This window comes from Protopterus annectens, chromosome 11.part0 (genome assembly GCF_019279795.1).
Source record: "Protopterus annectens isolate FY-2018-M chromosome 11.part0, PAN1.0, whole genome shotgun sequence".
Lineage (NCBI taxonomy): Eukaryota > Metazoa > Chordata > Ceratodontiformes > Protopteridae > Protopterus > Protopterus annectens.
Window position 1 is genome coordinate 1,555,811,486 of NC_056745.1, and position 22,440 is coordinate 1,555,833,925.

At 43.5% G+C, this 22,440-nt stretch overlaps 1 protein-coding gene across 1 annotated transcript in view; it reads left to right on the plus strand.

Annotated features, from left to right (window-relative positions):
* Positions 1-22,440, plus strand: part of TSPAN33 (tetraspanin 33) — a 792,963-nt gene that overhangs the window by 249,628 nt on the left and 520,895 nt on the right. Inside the window, exon 3 of the mRNA XM_044088828.1 lies at positions 7,915-8,039. Within this exon, the coding sequence (XP_043944763.1) occupies positions 7,915-8,039 (125 nt within the window). The remainder of the gene's footprint in view (positions 1-7,914; positions 8,040-22,440) is intronic.

Genomic DNA, 22,440 nt, shown 5'->3' on the forward strand with positions numbered 1-22,440 from the left:
GAAAGGCCATTTCAAAGCAGACAATTTCAAAGTGGATAAGCCACTGCATCCGTTTCTGCTACTTACACCATGGTAAACCTGTGCCCAAGGGCATTAGGTCTCATTCCACCAGAGCTGCAGCTACTTCAGCAGCCTTTCTCAGAGGAGTACCAACCAAAGACATTCTAGAGGCTGCTACTTGGAGTTCTGTTCACACCTTTACAAATCATTACAATTTGCCTCTCTACTCATAAGTCCAAGGCAGGCTTTGCCACTGCAGTGCTGCAGGGCCTTATAGCCGCACCTAATGCTGTTTAGCTCCAGCCTCCCAACCATAGCTTTGGGACTCTACCCAAATGTAATGACTGCAACAGTGAAACACAAAGAACATAGCACAGTTGTGTACACTTACCATACATGTAGATGTTCGAGTGTATTCACTGTTTCAGTCCAAGTTACCCTCCCGCCATCCCGCTGTCATTCTGAAGTTTATCTTTCCTTCACTATCTCCTACAACCTATGTGGCGTATTTGCTTGTAGATGAAGGTAAAGTTTATACTGATGCATGTATATATATATATATATATATATATATATATGTAATATTGCTACCTTTTTGGGGGCAAGAAAAACTAAAGAAAATGGCATCGACTGCATGTTTTATACCTCCTGATAACCTGACGTCATGGAAGAGAAGACAGCAACTGATGCAGGACCCATGACTTTGGAATTCAGGCCAACTGAGGCCAACCTGCCAGCAGATTACCCAAATGTAATGACTGCAACAGTGAATACACTCTGACATCTACATTTATGTTAAGTGTACACAACTGTACTTTCTCTGCACTGCCCTTTGTGTTGTCTATTGCACCCAGGGTATTCACAAATTGCCTGGCTCCAGTAATTGCATTTTGGAGGCAAAGAAATATTCAAATATATCCATACCTGGATGATTGTCTAATTCAGGCAGAAAACCAGGCCATACTTCTAAATCATCTGGTGCTTGTAAAAAGGGTTCTGACTTGTCTAGGGTACACCATAAATGAAAATGAATCACAACTGGTACCCTATCAGCAGATTACATTCCTGGGTACAAGCTTGAATACAGCTGTCCAGATGACAAGCAAATTCATTTGGTGACTTACTTCAAACAAGTGGCCACAAAATCCCTGCTATCTGCAAGACAAATACTGCCAGCCTTGGGATTCATTGCCTCCTTCATTCTTCTAATTCCATATGCAAGACTGCATATGAGGAAACTTCAGTGGTACTTAAAAAGTCTATGGAGTCAGCATTGTCACAGCCTGGAAACAATGATTCCTATCATACCTTGCTTACGCCTGGAGTTCCTATGGTGGGCAGAGGCCTGCCACCAAAACAAGGAACTGCCATTCACACTACCCTGCCACCCAAACCCTAACTACAGATGCATCAGACTATGCATGGGGGGCTCTCCTGGCAGGGAAGTGCATTCAGGGCAAATAGAACCCAAATCAAATGCATCTACATATCAATCAAAAAGAAATGTTAGCTGTACAGAATGCTCTGACAGCCTTCAAGGACCACATTCTTCCAGGACAATTATTGGTAAAGACAGACAACACCACTGTCATGTGGTACATGAACAAGCAGGGAGGAACCCACTCATATCCTCTCTGCAGACTAGCCATGGCTCTGTGGAACACAGCCTTGAGCTACCAAGTGCACCTACAGGCTCAATTCCTGCCTTGAAAGCTAAATACACTGGCAGACGACCTAAGCAGAAATTTCATGGACCCACACGAGTGAAACTGGAACCAAAGATATTCAACATGTTGAGAAACAAATGGGGGAGCCCAGTGATAGACCTTTTTGCCTCCCCCCAGAACTACCAGTTGGACAAATTCTGCACAAGGACTCCCCACAAACAAGCTTGGAAAGTGGATGCCCTGCCCTTCACTTGGAAAAAGCTGTCAGTTTTGCCTTTCCCCCTCTGTCTCTCCTCTCCAAGGTACTACTAAAGATCAAACAGGACAAACCAAGGACAATACTGATTGCATCAGACTGGCCACGCCAACACTGGTACCCCCTCCTGCACTGTGTGTCACTGCTGGCACCATGGCATCTGCCTCAGACTCCTGTCTTGCTGTCCCAGCAGGACGGCCAGATTCTGCACCCACAGCTTCAAACCCTGAATCTGGCAGCCTGGCTGATTACCTGGTCTCCCTGCGTTACCATCCCTCAGTAAGCAAGTGATGGATGTCATTTTAGAGGCAAGGCGTAGTACTAGAAAATCTTATGCTGAAAAATGGAAAAGATTCTGTTCTTGGAGCCAAACTCAAGGGATGGGCACAGCACCACCGAATTTACCTCAGATTCTTGAATACTTAAGTGAGATGTTTCACACAAGGGCCTTTCCTTTTCCTCCATCAGAATTCATGCGTCCGCCATTTCAGCATATTACAGTATAGATCCACCCCTCTTCTCTCATCCATGGCTGAAGCAGTTCCTCAGAGGGGCCAGAAACTCAAGGCCACCCAGGAAAGCCCCAACTCCAGCCTGGTACCATCAACTTTGTACTGGAAAAGCTCACATTACTTCCCTTTGAGCCAGCTGCAAATGCAGAGTTGAAATTCCTTTATTGGAAAACAGCATTCCTTCTAGCCATCACTTCAGCAAGAAGGGTGTCTGAATTACAGGCTCTCATGGCAGTGGAGCCTTTCATCATCTTTCACGCTGACAGGGTGTCCCTCAGGACCAATCCCTCCTTTATGCCCAAGGTGGTATCCAGTGTTTCCATTAATCAGTCCATTCATTTGCCTACCCTCTTTTCTAATCCACAGAACAAAGGGGAACAAATACTGCACTCTTTGGATGTGCACAGACAACTTCGATTTTTCTTGGACAGGACTAAACCTCTCAGGAAATCTGAACAACTGCTGGTTCCATTTGCTGCAGGGGCAGATGGGAAGGCCATTTCAAAGCAAACCATTTCTATGTGGATAGGCCACTGCATTCATTTCTGCTATAAGCACCATGTAAAACCTACCCCACAAGGGATAAGACCACATTCAGCCAGAGCTGCATCTATCTCTACAGCCTTTCTCAGAGGTGTCCCTACCAGGGACATCATAGAAGCTGCTACCTGGAGTTCTGTATTGACCTTCACCAAGCATTACCACTTGCCAATTTTTTTCTAAATCTAGAGCTGGCTTTGCCACTGCAGTCTTGCAGGGCCTTATAGCTGGTCCTAATGCTATCTAATTACCTCCTTCCATCCTTAGCTTAGGGAATCTACCCAAATGTGATGACTGCAACAGTGAAACACAAACATAGTACAGTTGTGTACACTTACCATAAATGTAGATGTTTCAGTGTATTCACTGTTGCAGTCTTGGTTACCCTCCCTCCAGCCCTCTGACTTCTATTGACTATACCTCTATTCTTGTTTGCTATGCTTAAAGCTTTTTGGTGTATTTGCTTTTTTGTTGGAGGTGTAACCTTGTATATAATTGCTTTCCATTATGGAGGCACCTGACATCTGGGGCAAGAAAAAAACTGATGTAATTTCATGGAAGATGAGACAGCAACCGACGCAAGACCCAAGACTTTGATAATCAGGCTGACTGAGGGCTACTGCAAGCAGATAACCCAAATGTGACGACTGCAATAGTGAATACACTCGAACATCTACATTTATGGTAAGTGTACACAACTGTACTTTTCCTTTATGGAAGGTTTTTAGTGCTACCAGCAGTGGATATGCTTACAGTAAATGCTGCAAGAGGTTCTGAGCAAGTGCTGGGTTTATTTAAAGGTCTAATTTGAGTGCCCAGAAATGAAAGCTAGCAAGATCTAATCTAAGGGAAAATTTGAAGAGCAGACTTTAAGCCACCGGTAATAGTTTACCCTAGCTTAGCAGTGCTGTGCGTCGTACAAACGTGGGTTTTTAAGTCAGAAAGTTGAAAGGGATAGAAGCAGGCCAATAAGATACAATTCCTGAGCTGGAAACCATTCCTGTAGTGAGTAGATAGGCTGCTCAGAGTTTATCTATACTGATAAAAAGACTTCCTTCTATCTCAGCAAGGGCTGGATAACTCAGAAATACAAAATAACAGTAATGAAATCAGCAAATCTAAGATCCAGACTATTCTAGTTTGAGAAAGGCGGGAAACGAGCAATTAGATTGTATTTTTTTTTTTATTTGTTTTTTGTTACAGATTCAAAAATATAGTAAATCAGAGGAACCAGACAGGGCTCTTTCCTCATTGTTTACTTTGTACTTTGAACCATTGGTAAAGAGTATAGGAGACTTGCTCATTTTTGACTGGTATGGTTTTCAAGAAAAATTGGCCTTCTTCACAGATATTTTTTTGTTACTTGATAAATCCAGAAGAGACATTTTGGTGCTATGGAACATTTTGATTTAGTTTAATATCTTTTTGCTGTATAAAATTAATCAAGATAAAAAAAGGTTATAGCTGGAAACTTAAGTGCATACACATTAATTGGTTCAGCAATATCCAGATGTATCGGGACACAAAATGAAGTATGTAGGTATACGGCTTTAAATAGATTCTATTATGGTGGCTAAAAGGATGTGTGAAGAACACAAATGAAAGATAATACAAAAAGTGAAAGCTGTTAATTATCAATATAGGTAGAAAGAAATATTGAAAATGTTTAGTCGCTTAAGTTTTGTATATGGGTAAAGCATAATTATCAGTCAGGACAAGCTGTGGATGATGGAGTTGAAGGAATTTATTTGGGAGGGTGTGTGTGCAAGAGTTAAGTGGTACAAGTTGATTTTGCTTCAGAGAACAAGTTGGTTTAGGATTACTTGATTTGAATGGATATTTCAGAGCTATGCAGTTAAGGCTCGTGTACATGACAAACAGAATGATATAATCAAAGTGGAAAGCAGTGAAAGAAGGGGGAAGTTTGAAAAATAAGAAGAATATGTAAGATTTTGGATGCAGATCCTTAAGGAAAATATCAACAATCATACAGAATATTGCTTTCTGCTACTTTATGAATATAATATAAGAGCTATGCGAACAATAGAGTGGAGAACAGAGGTTATGTAATGGAGATGACTGCAAATAGGGGTACTGAAAATAAACTAGAGGGAGCTGATATTTACTGGAGAAAATTGGTAATGGACCATGGTAGTGAGAGTAAATAACTAGAGGGGTAAAGGTAGTAGAGTGGAAATGAGGCCAAGTAGAAGTTTGGACCGCATGGTAGAGACTGCCTTCTGTACCAGGTATTTGGAGTATAGGCAAAAAAAAAAAAAAAAAAGAGTACTAAATGGATAACCAGCTCTGGCAGAATTTTTCATCATGTCTAGAACAGAAGCTGCCTTTGTGTAATTAGTACGGCATATAAAATATTGCGTAAGAAGTACAGGACTTTGAGGAGGTTAGGAAAGATTTGGAAAAGACTGGAAAGGCAGTTTACAAAGGAACAATGGAAGCACAACTGTAGGGTTTTCAGATAAGGGGCTTAAAGTTAAAAATTTGCTTGGAATTGTTTTCATAGGTATTTTTATACCACAAGCAGACTTTAGAAAGTTTTTCTTGGGTAGACATCATCTGATGAAGGTGTTGTGGAAAAGAGAGCAGCATCTGGGAGCACGTTTTTTGGGAGTATAATGAGTTGGCAGATTTAAAAAATCCCCTGCACAGTAGTCACCAGCAATGTTGGAGTAGGAAATGGCTGTAACTAAAAGTTTTTTTTTTTTTTTTTTTGCTGGAACGTGGGATGTAGATTTCCCATAGTACAGCCTTACTAAGTTTAATGATATTGGCTACCAGAAGAGCAATTACTAAAAGATAGAAATTAAAATCCAAATCAACTGTAATTGAAATGCTGAATATTGCAAATGAAAGAAAAGAAGTACAGATGAGGAAAAAGGAAAATAACAAATTACACGGGGAAAATGGAATTTGTGGGACAATATATACTGAATATTCAGTTAAAGCAGAGGGGTTTAAGGAAGGCAGGAATTGAGCAATTTATGTAATGTTGGAGTGAATGACATTTGTTAAAAACTAAACATGTTTTGAATTATATATGTAAATGAAAAAATGTTAGGAAGTTGTATTTCTATTAATGCAGGTTTGCCTTTACCTTGAGTAATAATTTAATAAAGGTGTTTTAAAAAGTCTGTCCAAGAAAGGTTTCAGGATGATAAAGCAATTTGTTCCCTTTCTCTTGATGCATGAAAACTTTGAATCTATGCAAACCTTCTACCAATGTCTTGGTCACTCCATATTTTCTCATCAGCAGGTAGGACATTCTATGGCTACTACTGTCAAATGTAATTCTGGAAAGGTGGTTGCAGCTAATGTTCGTTTCTGCAGCATCTGCATGCCGAATGTGTATGATGTTCACTTCTGCATTTGTCCTGTTATGTCACACAGTGCTATTGTTTGTACTTTGTTTAAGAACAGGGCATTCTTTGGCAGGGCTGTCCTACAGTGCACAGTTTATTGATCCTTTTCTGATCGTTCTACTGTTGCTATTTCTGTCCTGTTGCATGGAATTCAGTGATTAAGAGCACTGAGTTATGCTAGATCTTCAGCATAAATAAGTAACTTTAGTTATGCTAGATCTTCAGGATAAATAAGTAATTTTACTAACATGATTGCAGCTAATACTGCGGTGGTGGTGCTGCGGTAGCGTTGTTGCGTCACAGTTAGACGTTGCCCATTCAATTCTCAGAGCGTCTTCTGTGTGGCGACATGCGTGAACGGGCGTTCCTTCGTTGAAGGTTGTGCGTTAGGCCCAGCAAGCCAGCACATAAAACTCTACTGCCAATCATTAGCGGACCGGAGTTCCGCTGTGGCGACCCCTAACCGGGAAAAGCCGAAAGACACAAACAAACTAACATAATTGCAGCTCTCTTATTGTTAGTTTGCAAACAGATTTTAAAGTAACAGCAAGACATTTAGTATAGTATATTGCTTAAAATTCAGTAAGTTTTGTTTAATTTAAAACTACTAGTGTATGCTATTTATTTAATTAGAATTGCACTTTCTGTAAAATGCATTTCTCGTAATATTGTTGATGGGTGTGCTGGCACCCCAAGGGCCCCCTTTAGGAATGATTTGGAGGTTAAGGAGACACTAGACCTTCATCTTACAAATCTGGAAATATAGTCTTCATGTCCTAATAGTCAGTTGTATGCTTTAATCTCATACATATGTATGTGCTGTATTCACAAAGCACAAATGTGCAATATCCAGCTTTTAATAGCTACCTAGAATTCTTCCCATGTGGTAATGTTCTGCAGAGGGTTACGGAATATAGGGTATTGCAGATACATTTGAGAGGGCTGTCTGAAGTTTGTGCATTTTCTTTTGTCCCCTTGTTTAGGGGTGTCCTCTCAGTACCATTTCCTTGCAATTATGCTGTTGGTCTTCTTCCTTTTCAGATGTAACCCTGTTTGGTGTGATGAGGTTGTATCCCCTTAACCTTGGAGGTCAGCTGGTGTTACAAATCAAAATTCTGTTCTGTCATAGAACTGTGTTCTTGTGTTAAATGTTTTGTGTATTGTATGCAATTGTGCCTTTGGCATGGATTGTGGCTGAAGAGGATCCAAAGACTGGTCCACCTGTACTGTAACAGATAAAATAAGTAAATAACTGTAGCATGCACTTTCCTTCTATGGGACATAGTGTGAGGCGTAAAGGGCCATGTGAGAGAATGGGGGAAGGCAATTTTAAAGCAGATGACCATCTTGAAGATCAAATTATATGGCGAGTACTTAAATATCTGTAATGTTTGCTTGGAAAGCTTGACTGTACTTGTACAGTTTCTGAGACTGAGCAAAATTCCTACAACTATTAAATAACACAGAATGTGCTTTCATACTTCTGTTACTGTGATTACCCACTGAAGGCGTGCAGATTCTTATCTGTTTGTATTGTATATTTTGCTCCTGTACTTTAGCTGCCATGTCGTACTTGTCAGTGGACCCTACCGTGCTTCTAATAGTAGTTGGATTTCTTATGTTCATCATCACATTCTGCGGCTGTATTGGCTCCTTACGTGAGAACATCTGCCTGCTTCGGACAGTGAGTACCTGCTAAATGACCTAATTTGTGATTTTTATGCAGTTGGCTTTAGACTCGCTGCTTCTTTTGCCCTTGTTTTAAGATTAGGTCAAAGTGGTGTGGAAGGACTTTGAACAGGTTTCAGAAAAATAATCCTCTGCTTAAATCCCAGAGTTTTGTAGTAATGCAAGGAAAAGGTCACCATGCAGCTCAAACAGAAGTGTGCTGTAAGACACTATGTTAAGTGCATTATAGATATGCACATGAGAAATACACAGCATGATTTGAAGCACTACCATTATTCGGAGTTAAACTACCAAAAACTTTTTATACTGAAACTGCAGTACAGATCAGTCATTCATCTTAGCATGACAGAGTTTGTGTTCCTAATGTAAGTAATGTATAATGCTTCCATTACTAGCACTGTGATAGCTATTCACATTGTGCATCTCAGCACTTGAGTCCTATGAAATTTAGTTAAGTATACCTAAACTATGCAATGATTGACTTCAGTAATGTCACAAGAGCTTGCATAAAAAAATAACTTGTTTATTTTAAAGGTGTGATGTCCTTCTATTCCCATGTTGCAGTATTCTGTACTCTTGGGGTTTCCTCCTCTTGCTATCCGAATGCCTGGCCAGTATTCAAAAGCTTGCAGTCACTGCCAGGTGCGTGGGGCGTCTGACGTGGCTAGAGGTACGTGGGCCATAAAAGTGATGTCTGCATGCACCAGACCTCAGTACTTCTGTCCCACCAGTCAAATGTCAGCTCTTCCTTCTGTACTGGCCATCAAATCAAGAATATTAAGATAAGTACCCCGTTGGGGGTGTTTTATTTTTGGGTCACTGCATGCTTCTGTGGGTTCATGTCATCCAGGAAGGGTAAGTGCAAATGCGGCCATCAGATTCCCCATAAAGACGCTCATGAGCTCTGCCTCTTTTGTCAAGGGCCTATGCAAGACCGTAAGGCCTGCCCCATCTGCCAGGCCTTTGTCCCAAAATCCCTGCATAGCAGTTTGCATGTGTTGCACATATACCTAGACAATCGGCAATTAAAGCGCTTAGCCTTAGGTATGGAGGGTCTGTCTGGTCAGCCCATTGAGCCGGCCAAGAAAAAGGCCAAAACTTCTAGGCCTGAAGTTGTAGCTGTGCCTCTGCCAACTGATGTCTGCCTTTAGGAATGATTGATCTCCACCAGTATGGGTAGAACAGGTACTGATGTGGAAGCCGCAGAACCTAGAGCAGAAGGCATGTCCTTGGAGGTCCCACAGATTTCGGCTTCTGACAGTGAGGGGGAACCTCTGCTTGCACCTGCTGTCCTGACGGATTCCTCCCCTACTGCGATACTAAGCAACACCAGGCCTACCCTGACCCAGATGCCCGGTAGGCCTTCTCTGAAAAAAAATAGAAAGCATACTTCTCCCCTACAGAAAGCGAGCCTGATTGACAGGCCTTCTCGCAGAATTTATTCAATGTCTTCATGGCCTTAAGGCCTGCTACTCCCTTACCCTCCCCAGTGCCCCCCCCCCTGTGATGAGCCCTAGGCCCCAGGTAATAGACACTTCGTAGGTGGAATTGGAGGAATCCTCTGAGTCTTCCTTAGAGGATTCAATTTCCTAGGTCTCGCAATTACCCTCCCCTCTTGACTATGCCTCCCCAGAAGAATCTGCTGAAGCAGACTTCCCCAGCTGATGATCTCACATTTGGGGAGACAATTGCTTAGATGAGGGCGTATTTTAAATGGGACTCTTCTATGATGACAGAAGTCCAGAAGAGCTACTACGAACTCCTTCAGGTGGACTCCCCTGCTCCTTCAGCTATACGCCCAGTACTACCAGCCTTTCTTGATGCATTCAGTGTAGCATCTCTCAGCCCAGACTCCGGGACCCTGCAGGCTTGACTGATTCTACAAAGTCCCTGAAGGGGCCAAATTTTTGGTTAAGTGCCCTGCTGCTGACCCTGGCACTGTCTGTGTCAGCAGACAAGGCTTCCAAACTACTTCCATCCTCTTCTCTCCTGCCTACTAACAAAGATAACAATGCCATGGAACGCCTGGGGAAGAAGGCCTACACATCTTCCACCCTTGCTTTCATGGCAATAAATGATCAAACTCGTATGTCCAGGTATGCCATAGCCCTTTTGGAAAGCCAACAAAATATTCAGATATTCCAGACTCTCCTGCCAAAGCACAACGGTCTAGTCTTGTTTTTCTACTCTGTCAGGTCACTAGGCACTCTATTAAGTGCCGCTGCGATGCTGCTGAAGCCTCTGCAAGGTCAGCTGCATCAGCTTCTGTCTGTAGGAGATATTCCTGGCTATGGTTACAGCCCCTACCAGATGACAGCCAGGCTAAACTTTTAGATGCACATTTAGACAACACGGCTCTATTTGGGACTAAAGCAGCAGATTTATTCAAAACTCTGGAACAAAAAGGGAAGGAGCTACAGGATCTTAAGCACCTGTCTGTGTCTCCTATCCCCAATTTCCATAGGAATTACCCATCCAAAACACAGTTAATCAGGAAGCATTCCGCCCACGCCCCTCCTAGGCCCAGGAAAGCTGCCAGGAAGCAAGCTATTCCCTCCAGGCCCACACAGACTTCCACTCAGAAGCCTTAATTTTAAGACAGGGCAGGTAGTCTGTGACTTCCTGCTACTCTTTAAAACTTCCCCTAATTCCATTCCCCTTGTCATTAAGGCTCTCACTGTCTCCCTGGGTGAGAAAACATCACTACATACAAGTGGGTCGTAAGCCATAGTAGACAAAGGCTGTTTCATGACCTAGATCGCTACCCCATCTTGGAAAGGTATTCTCCAGCCCCCAAAGAACAGTTACCTCTTTTGAAACCAGTTCTAGACAGCCTCATTGCACAAGGTACTATTCAGCCTGTCCTGCCTTCAGAAAAGGGAAGATGATTCTATTCCAGGCTCTTCCTAGTCCCAAGGAAAGGTGGACCCTGGACATCAATCCTAGATCTCTGCCACCTAAATCACTTCCTGCAAGTGCCCACCTTTCGGATACTCACCTTGCAAAGACTTTTCCCTCTGATCTTACCTCAAGGGTTCATGGCCACCCTGGACATTATGGATGCCTATTTGCACATCCCCATCATAGCCCAGTTTCAGGAAATACCTGCAGTTCTCTGTGGCCCCTCATTATCAATTTTTAGCATTGCTCTTCGGTCTTTCTACAGCACCGAGAGTCTTCACCAAGTGGCTGGCACCAGTGGTGGCCTTCTGCAGTTCCCAAGGGATTCACATTTTCCCTTATTTAGACAACCTGCTTATTCAGATGGATTGCAAAGAACCCCTCATACTCCATCTTTGACCTCTCTCTCCATCCTGCAGGCACTGGGGTTCAAGATAAATTACCTCAAGTCCAACCTGATCCCCCTCTCAAGACCTTGTCTTCTCGGGGTGCAGAATCCAGACGGATATCATGAAGGCCTTTCTACCTCCTGAAAAGGTGAAAACGTAAGGCAGTATATGCTTGCTGTCCTTCAACCCACAGAATTGACTTCCGGACAGTACCTTGGGCTCCTGGGCCACATGGCCTCCACTATTTCCATGCTACCATTGGCAAGACTTCACATGAGAAAGTTACAGTGGTACCGAAGATCCATATGGACTCAGGAATCTCATCCTCTGGAATTCAAAATCCCCTTCTTACCTTGCCTCAAGAAAGAGATTCATTGGTGGCTGAATCAGGTGAGCAACAACCCAGGCCTACCTCTTCACGTACCCCTGCCAGTGCAGGCAGTGTACACAGATGCCTCAGACCTGGGGTGGGGAGCAACCATGGGCTCACTAAGGGTACAGGGTACTTGGCCAGATTCCTCCAAACAGAAGCATGTCGATGTCAGAGAGATGAGAGCAATACTTTTGGCCCTGAAGGCATTTCAACCTTCACTGAGGCCCACTGAAATTGTTCACAGATAACACAGTGCTGTGGTATGTCAGCAAGCACAGGGGAATGAAATCATATTTGCTATGCAGGCTACCTCTTCTAGTGTGGGAGGTGACCATAAAACAGTGAGTCTCACTTCAAGCAGTGTACATTTCTTTGGAAGAGATTTCTCAGGCAGACACCTTAAGCAGGTCCATGTCACAGTCCCACGATTGGATACTCCACAGGGATGTGTTCTTGGACATAGTCCATGGATGGGGTACACCTCAACTAGATCTGTTTGCCTTCCCCATGAACAGACAACTTCCAGCCTTTTGCAGTAGGCTGCCCAGCCCTCTGGCGAGGGCATCTTATGCCTTTTCAATCTCCTGGAAGGGGATGTTTCTCTATGCATTTCCCCCTTCCCACTTCTTCAAAAAGTCCTTCTGAAAATTCAGTAGGACAGACCAAAAATCTTGTTGATGACCCCCTTTTGGCCAAGACAGCACTGGATGTTCTTCGTGTTTCACTGTTGCAGTCATCACATTTGGGTTATCTGCTTGCAGTAGCCCTCAGTCGGCCTGATTATCAAAGTCTTGTGTCCTGTGTCAGTTGCTGTCTCATCTTCTGTGACATCAGGTAGTCAGGGGTATAAAGGCATGCAGCCGACGCCATTACATCAGTCTTTCTTGCCGTGCAGTGCCCGAAGCAGTAGTAGTTCGCAAGTGCCGGTCGGCCGACTCCTGAAATTTTTGTTTTCAAGTTTCAGAACCAAAGTCTTCAACTAAAGCCAAGTACCCCATTGGGGAAACTTTTTCTTGCTCTAAACCGATATCAGTTAATAATTGTATTTCTTGTGGAAAGCAAATACCTCATTAAAGATTTTAATTCGTACTGTATTCCTTGCCTAGGCCCTGACCACGACGTACCTCGCTGTTGGTTTTGTGCCTTATTTAAACAATTAACTATTCGTCGTCGGTATATTTACGCTTTTAAATATTTTGGTACTCTGTTCAATTATCCAGATATGTCTTCGGTAAGCCACCCGACTACCGAAATTCCGAAAAAACGCAATGATAAAGACAGAGACAGGCCGCCTAGGTCCAAAGCTGCCGACGACGCTTCTCCTAAGTTAGTCGCCAGTTCGTCGGTTTTCAGTGAGGCGCTTTCGCAGCCCCTGATACCCGCTACTTCAGATTGGCAGGCCTCTACTGAAACCCATTTGGAGTCCGGTATGCCGCGAGATGCTTCAACTGTGGAACCTGTGGATGTCTCTGCCTTGTATGGGTCCGGAGCCGCTGTGCAGGCACCGGCATCTGAGGGTGTTTTCAGGTCTACTGACTTGCATATTAAACCGACTGCATCTTCTTCTTCAAGGCCTAAAACTCGAACCATACCTAGAAAACAGATGCCCAGACTGCATGGTCAGGCCTCTATGCCTAAAAAACAAATGATAAGAATGGCTGAAAACCTTATTACTTTAATCAGGGGAAGCCAACCTTCCCCCTCTAAGAGACCTAGGACTGAATTTGCTTATGATACTTCTGACCAGGATTCTGAAATTTGTTTCCTCTGATGACCAGGATTTACCCTTATCTACCTATGAGGATTCTGATGCAGAGGACTCTATCCCCTCTGCTTCCCCCCCACAGGATTTCTCTTTTGGTGAAACCTTGCATACTCTTAGGGAGCATTTTTGCTGGGAAAGCCAGGATTACTCTGATTCTAAAAAGAGGCTTCGGGATTTCTTACTCCTGCCTCAACACAGGCCTTTAACTATCCCTCTTGTACTAGACATTATTGATGATGCCTTATTGGAATCTAGCTTGGCCCCTGACTCTTTACCTCCTGCTCCCAGAAAACCTGATAGATATTACAGGGTTCCTGACTCTCACAAGTTCCTTTTTAAAAATCCTACTGCGGATCCTGAGACCATTTCACAGGGACCCAAGGGCATTAAGGCTACTACTGCCAAAAATCCTACACCCTCTGATAGAGATTCCAGGGTGCTGGATAGATGGGGTAAGAAGGTATATACTTCTGCAACCTTGGCCATTAGGGCCTTAAACTGCCAGTTTCGTATGTTAAAGTATCAGCAGCATATTATTGGATTGCTTAAACAGAAAATGATGTTGATTCCTGACTGTGCTGAAAATAAGGATTTACAGGATTTAATGCATTCTGCTGAACAAGTTGGAAAACGTACTTTACAATGTGGTTTTGATTCACTAGAGTTATCTTGCAGGGCTGCTGTCACTGGGTCTGTAGTTAGAAGGCATGCGTGGCTTAAGGAGCAGTCCTTCCCAGATTTAGTTAAAGCTAAATTGCTGGATGCTTCCTTAAATCAGGACCACCTGTTTGACAACAAAGCAGAAGAAGTATTTAAAAAGATGGAGGAAAAAGCTAAATCTATCCAAACTGTTAAAGATTTCCTACAGGTACAGCCTCCAAGATTTAGTAGGCATTGGCCCTCTAAGAATTGTTCCTTTCCTGCCTTTTCCAGGCCTTCTCAGACCAAACCCAGAACCAGCAGATCACTCAGGCTTCAGTCCCAGGGTACGCGCAGTACTAAGCAGTAGGGGGCTCCCACTTCCGAATCAGGGAGTAGTAAGACTCACCCCTATGGTAAGCTGTCTCAATTACTTAACTTTAAAACTTCCAAGCACTTCTCAACTGACTTCTCCTTTAGGGGGAAAGATTGCTCTGCAGGCAAAAAACTGGAAACTCATTACCCAGGACAAATGGGTTTTAAATATAATTTCCCCAAAGATACAGATTTCACTTCCACACGTTACCAACCCCAAACAGTTGGCCAGATCTACTCCCAAATCAGTGGGCAGAGGCTCAAAAGCAAGTACTCTCTCTCCTAAGCATAAGGGCTTTTCAAACTGTATCAGAAGAGGAAAAGAGACAGGGTTTCTACTCGAGACTTTTCCTGGTACCCAGAAAAGACAACTCATGGCATCCTATCCTGGACCTTTCTATCCTAAACACCTTTTTGGTGATCCCAAAATTCAAGATGCTAACTCTTCACTAGTTACTTCCTATGCTAGGCAAGGATGCCTGGTTGGCAACACTGGATTTAAAGGAAGCCTTACCTGCACATCCCAATCAGGGAATCTTGCAGAAGATGCATACACTTCAAATCAGTTCTCTGCGCTGCCGTTTGACTTACCTACTGCACCCAGGGTATTCACAAAGTGCCTGGCTCCAGTTATTGCATTTTGCAGGCAAAGAAATATTCAAATATACCCATACCTGGACGATTGTCTAATTCAGGCAGAAAGCCAGGACATACTTTTGAATCATCTGGCATTTGTGCAAAAGATGCTAACTTTTCTGGGGTACACCATAAATGAAAAGGAATCACATCTTGTACCCTGTCAACAAATTATATTCCTGGGAACAAGCTTGAACACAACTTCCCAGATGGCTTTCCTCACGCCAGAGAAACAAATTCATTTGACAACGTACTTCAAACAAGTGGCCACAAAAACCCTGCTATCTGCAAGACAAATACAGCAAGCCTTGGGGTTCATGGCCTCCTGCATTCTTTTAATTCCATATGCAAGACTGCATATGAGGAAACTACATTGGTATCTAAAAAGCATATGGAGTCAACATTCTCACAGCCTAGAAACAATGATTCCTATCATATCTTGCCTACGCCTGGAGTTCCTTTGGTGAGCAGAGGCCTGCCACCAAAACAAACCATTCACTCTACCCCCTGCTGCCCAAACCCTAACAACAGATGCATAAGACTATGCATGGCGGCTCACCTGGCAGGAAAGTGCATTCAGGGCAAATGGAACCCAAGAAAATGCACCCGCATATCAATCAAAAAGAAATGTTAGCTGTACAGAATGCTCTGACAGCCTTCAAGGACCACATTATTCCAGGACAAATAATGGTAAATATGGGCAGCACCACTGTTATGTGGTACATAAACAATCAGGGGGGGTACCCATTCATACCCCCCTGCAGACTAGCCATGGCTCTGTGGAACGCAGCCTTGAGCTACCAAGTGCATCTACAGGCTCAATTCCTGCCAGGAAAACTTAATACACTAGCAGATGAACTAAGCAGAAATCTCATGGACCCACACGAGTGGAAACTGGAACCAAAGACTTTCAACATGTTGCTAAATAAGTGGGGGAGCCCAAATATGGACCCGTTTGCCTCCCCCCAGAACTACCAATTGAGCAAATTCTGCACAAGGAGTCCCCACAAACAAGCTTGGAAAGTGGATGCCCTGTCCTTCAGCTGGAACAATCTATCAGTTTATGCCTTTCCTCCTCTGCCTCTCCTCTCCAAAGTATTACTGAAGATCAAACAGGACAAACCAAGGACGATACTGATTGCACCAGACTGGCCACGCCAACACTGGTGTACTCCCTCTTGCGCAGAATGTCACTGCAGGCTCCATGGCACCTGCCTCAGACCCCTACCCTGCTGTCACAGCAGGCGGGTCAGATTCTGCATCCTCCGCTTCAAACCCTGAACCTGGCAGCCTGGCTAATTATCTAATCTCTCCATTACTATCCCTCAGTAAACAAGTGTTGGATGTCATTTTGTAGACAAGGAGGCGTAGTATTAGAAAATCTTATGCTGAAAAATGGAAAAGATGTTCTTCGTGTTTCACTGTTGCAGTCATTACATTTGGGTAATCTGCTGGCAGGTTGCCCTCAGCCGGCCTGCATTCCAAAGTCTTAGGTCCTGTGTCGGTTGCTGTCTCCTCTTCCATGACGTCAAGTCGTCACGGGTATAAAACATGCAGCCAACACCATTTTCTTTAGTCTTTCTTGCTGCGCGGTGCCCGAAGCAGAAGCATTTTGCAAGTGACGATCGGCCGACTACTGAAATATTTGAGTTTGAATTTCAGAACTGAAGTCTTCACTAAAGTTAAGTACCCCGTTGGGGAAACTTTTTTTTCTTGCTCCATACCGATGTCAGAAAAAATTAATGATTGTATTACTTGTGGGAAGCAAATACCTCATAAGGATTTCCATTTATACTGTATTCCTTACCTAGGCCCTGATCACAATGTGCCTAGCTGTCGGTTTTGTGCTAGATTTAACCAACGCACTATTAAGCTTTGGTATATTTTTGCCTCAAAGTATTTTGGAAACAGATTTAACTACCCAGAAATGTCTTCGGATAGCAATCCGACTACTGGAGTTCATAAAAAAACGCAAAGAAAACGACCGAGAAAGTCAGTTGAGATCCAAAACTGACAACGAAGCTTCTAAGCCAGTCGTCGGTTCGCCGGTACTCAGTGAGGCACTTTTGCAGCCCCTGATACCCGCTACCTTTGAGTCGCAGGCCTCCATCGACACCCATGTGGAGTCCGGCATGCCGCAAGATACTCAAGGTATTGGACCGACGTATGTATCTCCCTTGTATGGGTCCGGAGCCGCTTAGCAGGCACCGGCTTCTGAGGGTATATTCAGACCTCAACATTTGTATATCAAACCGACGACAGCTGCAAAACTAAAGACAAAAAGCAACTTCTAAAACTAAAAAAAGATGCATGAGCCACATGCACAGGCCTCTATGCCTAAAAAACAGATGATCAAAATGGCTGAAGACCTTATTACCTTAATCAGGGGTACCCATCCCCCTCCAGATAAGAGGCCTAGGCAAGACACTGATTATGAATCTTCAGATCAGGTTTCTGTTTCTTCTGATTCCTCTTCTGATCAGGAATTATCTATACCTCCCTATGAGGATTCTGATGCAGAGGAGTCTATACTGTCTGCTTCTCCTCCTGAGGATTATTCATTTGGGGAAACCTTGCATACTTTGAGGGAGCATTTTCACTGGGAGAATCAAGATTTCTCAGAATCAAAAGAGACTCTGGGATTTCCTTCTTCTCCCTCAGCACAGGCCTTTAGCCATTCCCCGTTTTAGATGTGTTTTCGGACTCAAACTTGACCCCTGACTCCTTACCTCTGGCTCCCAGTAAGCCTGACAGATATTACAGGGCCCCTGACTCAAATAAATTTTTATTTAGAAACCCTGCTGCTGATCCTGAAACTTTTTCACAGGGTCCAAAGGGAGTTAAGGCCTCAACAGCAAAAAATCCTACCCCCTCTGACAGAGATTCAAGGGCACTGGACAGATGGGGAAAAAAGGTTTATACATCTGCAACCTTGGCAATCAGAGCCTTAAACTGTCAATTTCATATGCTTAAGTATCAACAACGTGTTATGGGATTGCTGAAACAGAAAATTATGTTGATTTCTGAATGTGCAGAAAATAAAGAATTGCAGGAATTATTGCGTGCAGCTTGGAAAGCCTACTTTGCAATGTGGTTTTGACTCCTTAGAGGCCTCCTGCAGGGCTACAATTACTGGATCTGTGATTAGGAGGCATGCCTGGCTAAAGGAACAAAATTTGCCTGATCATGTTAAAGCTAAATTGCTAGATGCACCTTTACAGCGTGATACTCTGTTTGGTATTAAGGTGGAAGAGGTTTTAAAGAAAATGGAAGAAAAAGCTAAGTCTATGCAAACTGTTAAAGACTTCTTACAAGTGCAGCCACCAAGATTCAGCAGACACTAGCCTACAAAAGAATTGGTCCTTTCCTGTGTCAGACAGAGCTCAAAGGGGCAAATCCAGATGCCCTAAGGGTTCCAGATACCAGGCGCAAGATTCATACAGGTCAAAGCAATGGGTCGCTTCTACCTCCAAATCTGGAGGAGATAAAGCGCAAACCTACTGAAAACAGTCCCAATGACTTCCCTCTGCCTTCACCAAGCACTTATCTTTTGGCAGCACCCCTAGGGGGGAAATTAGCACTTTTTGCTAAAAAATGGCAGTTAATAACCCAGTGGTTGCTAAACATAGTATCACAGGGATGCAGATTCCATTTCCATACTCTACCAATGGCAAACGGATGGCCAGATCTGCCAAAAAATAAATGGCAGAGGCACAGAAACAGGTTACATCCCTCATGGATATGGGGGCCATTCAGCCAGTACCAGAACAGGAAAAAGGACAGTTTTTTTTTACTCGGAACTGTTCTTGGTACCCAAAAAAGACAAAGCCTGGTGGCCAATGCTGGATTTATCGATTTATTTTGAACACATAACTGGACATTCCAAAATTCAAAATGCTGACTTTGCAGCAGCTTCTGCTCATGCTGGGCAGGAATGCTTGGCTGGTAACATTAGACCTAAAAGAAGCATACCTGCATGTCCCAATAAGGCAATCGTGCAGAAGATACCTGAGATTCAAGGCTGGGTCAATGCATTACCAATTCTCTGCACTGCCCTTTGGCTTATCTACTGCGCCCGGGGTCTTTACAAAGTGCCTGGCACCAGTGATTGCATTTTGCAGACAAAGAAGTATACAAATATATCCTTACTTGGACGACTGTCTCATTCAAGCAGAGAACAAGGACATTCTTCTTCAACACCTGGCATTTGTGAAAAGGCTTCTGATATGCCTAGGGTACACAATAAACGAAAATAAATCACAACTGGTACCCTCTCAAAAGATAGCATTCCTGGCTGCAAGCTTGGTTACAACTGCCCAGATGGCTTGCCTCACACCAGACAAGCAAAGGCAACTAACTACTTACTTCAAACTGATGGCAACAAAAACCCAGTAGTCTGCAAGACAAATTCTGCAGGCTTTGGGCTTCATGGCATCCTGCATCCTACTGATCCCATACGCAAGACTGCATATGAGGAAACTTCAATGGTACCTAAAAATTTATGGAGTCAACATTGTCACAGTCTGGAAACAATGATTCCTCTCATTACCTGCCTACAACAGGAGTTTCTATGGTGGGCAAAGGCATGTCACCAAAACATGGGACGGCCCTTCAATCTACCCCCTGCTAGCCAAACCTTAACAACAGATGCATCAGATTATGCTTGGGGGGGGCCCACATGGCTGGAAGATGCATTCAGGGCATATGGACCCCAAAACAAATGCATCTACATATCAACCAGAAAGAGATGCTAGCTCTTCAAAATTCTCTGACAGCCTGTAAGGACTTACTTCATCCAGGACAACTATTGATAAAGAAGGACAACACCACGGTCATGTGGTACATAAACAAGCAGGGGGGCACGCACTCATACCCCCTTTGCAGATTAGCCATGGCACTGTGGGACACAGCTTTGACTTACCAAATACATCTTCAAGCTCAATTCCTGCCAGGAAAGCAAAATACTCTGGCAGATGACTTAAGCAGAAACCTTATGGATCCTCACGAGTGGAAACTAGATCCGCAAGTCTTCAGCATGATAACAGAGAAATGGGGGAGCCCAGACATAGATCTATTTGCCTCTACTCTAAATTACCAATTGAAAAGATTCTGCACAAGGACTTAATACAGACAAGCATGGAAAGCGGACTCCCTATCCTTCAGTTGGAAAAACCTATCAGTTTACGCCTTTCCACCACTGCCTCTTCTTCCCAAGGTCCTCCTAAAAGTCAGACAAGAAAAGCCAAAGAAGATACTAATTGCCCCGGACTGGCCCGCCAATACTGGTACCCAATCCTAAGGAACTTGTCTCAATACCCAGCTTGGACCTTACCTCAAGAACCTCAACTGTTGTCCCAGCAAAACAATCGGATCCTGCACAATCAACTCCAGACACTGAACCTGGCAGCATGGCTGATCATATAGTTATACAAACAACACCTCTCAGTAAAGCTGTGATGGATGTCATTTTGGAACCTAGAAGGCCTAGTATTAGAAAATCTTATGCTGATAAATGGAAGAGATTCTGTGCTTCGAACCAAGCACAAGGAACTTTTGCAGCAGAACCAAATATTCCTCAGATATTACAATACTTGACTGAGATGATTGACAAAGGCCTATCTTTCTCATCAATTAAAATCCATGCCTCTGCCATTTCAGCTCATTACAGTACAGAGCCACCAATCTTTTCTCATCCTTTACTAAAGCAGTATCTTAGAGGAGCCAAAAATTTAAGGCCTCCTAGAAGATCACCAATATCTGCATGGGATCTCAATTATCTGTTGGAAAAGCTCACCCTGCCTCCATTTGAACCAGCTGCTACTACTGATATAAAGTTCTTATCACGGAAAATAGCTCTGCTACTAGCAATTACTTCAGCAAGAAGAGTCTCAGAGCTACAGGCCCTCATGGCTATGGAGCCTTTTATCATATTTTACCCAGACTCTGAGGACAAATCCAACATTTATGCCTAAGGTGGTTTCCAGTGTGGCTCTTAACCAAACTATTCATCTGCCAACCTTTTGTCCAAATCCGCAGAGCAAGGGGGAGAGAATTCTGCATTCCTTGGATGTACACAGACAGCTACGATTCTACTTGAGCAGGACTAAAGCTCTAAGAAAAACTGAGCAATTGCTAGTGACATGCTGCAGGATCAGAAGGAAAGGCTATTTCAAAGCAGACTATTTCAAAGTGGATAAGCCACTTTATTCTATTCTGCTACTTACACCATGGAAAACCTGTGCCCAAGGGCGTTGGGTCTCATTCCACCAGAGCTGCAGCTACTTCAGCAGCCTTTCTAAGAGGGGTACCAACCAAAGACATTCTAGAGGCTGCTACTTGGAGTTCTGTCAGCACCTTTACAAAGCATTATCATTTGCCTCTACTCTGTCCAGGGCAGGCTTTGCCACTGCAGTTCTGCAGGGCCTTATAGCCGCACCTAATGCTGTTTAGCTCCAGCCTCCCAACCATAGCTTTGGGATTCTACCCAAATGTAATGACTGCAACAGTGAAACACAAAGAACATAGTACAGTTGTGTACACTTATAGGTTCATAGGTTCATAAATGTAGATGTAGATGAAGGTAAAGTTTATATTGATCCATGTGTGCGTATATATATATATATATATATATATATATATATATATATATATATATATGTTATATATTTTTGCTACCTTTTTGGGGGCACCTGACATCTGGGGCAAGAAAAACTAAAGAAAATGGTGTCGGCTGCATGTTTTAATCCCCTGGACGACCTGACGTCATGGAAGAGGAGACAGCAACCGACACAGGACCCAAGACTTTGGAATTCAATCTCTCCATTTATGAGTTCCATAATGATTCGCTCCATAGCCTTACAGATCAGACTGGTCAGGCTTATTGGTCAGTAGTTCCCAGGGTCAGTTGTGGCCCCACCCTTGTGTAGCGGGACCACCATTGCCATGCGCCATTCTATGGACACATATCCTGTGGAGAGGCTGAGACTGAACAGGGTATTAAGATGCCGGGTTAATTCCTTTTGGAGCTCGCGTATGACACAGCCTGGGACACCATCTGGTCCCATGGAGGCAGTGTTTTTAGCTTTAGATAGAGCCTTGTTAACCAACGTATCGGTAATAATTGGACTTACACAATCCCCTAGAATGGTAATAGGTGGGGGGGGGATAAATTTGCACTGAACCTGTCAGCCAAGATGTTGGCAATGTCAGAAGGGTCAGTGGATTTTCCTCCATCAAAATTCATGCTTCAGCCATTTCAGTGCATTATAGCACAGAACCACCCCTCTTCTCTCATCCACTGCTCAAGCAGTTCCTCAGA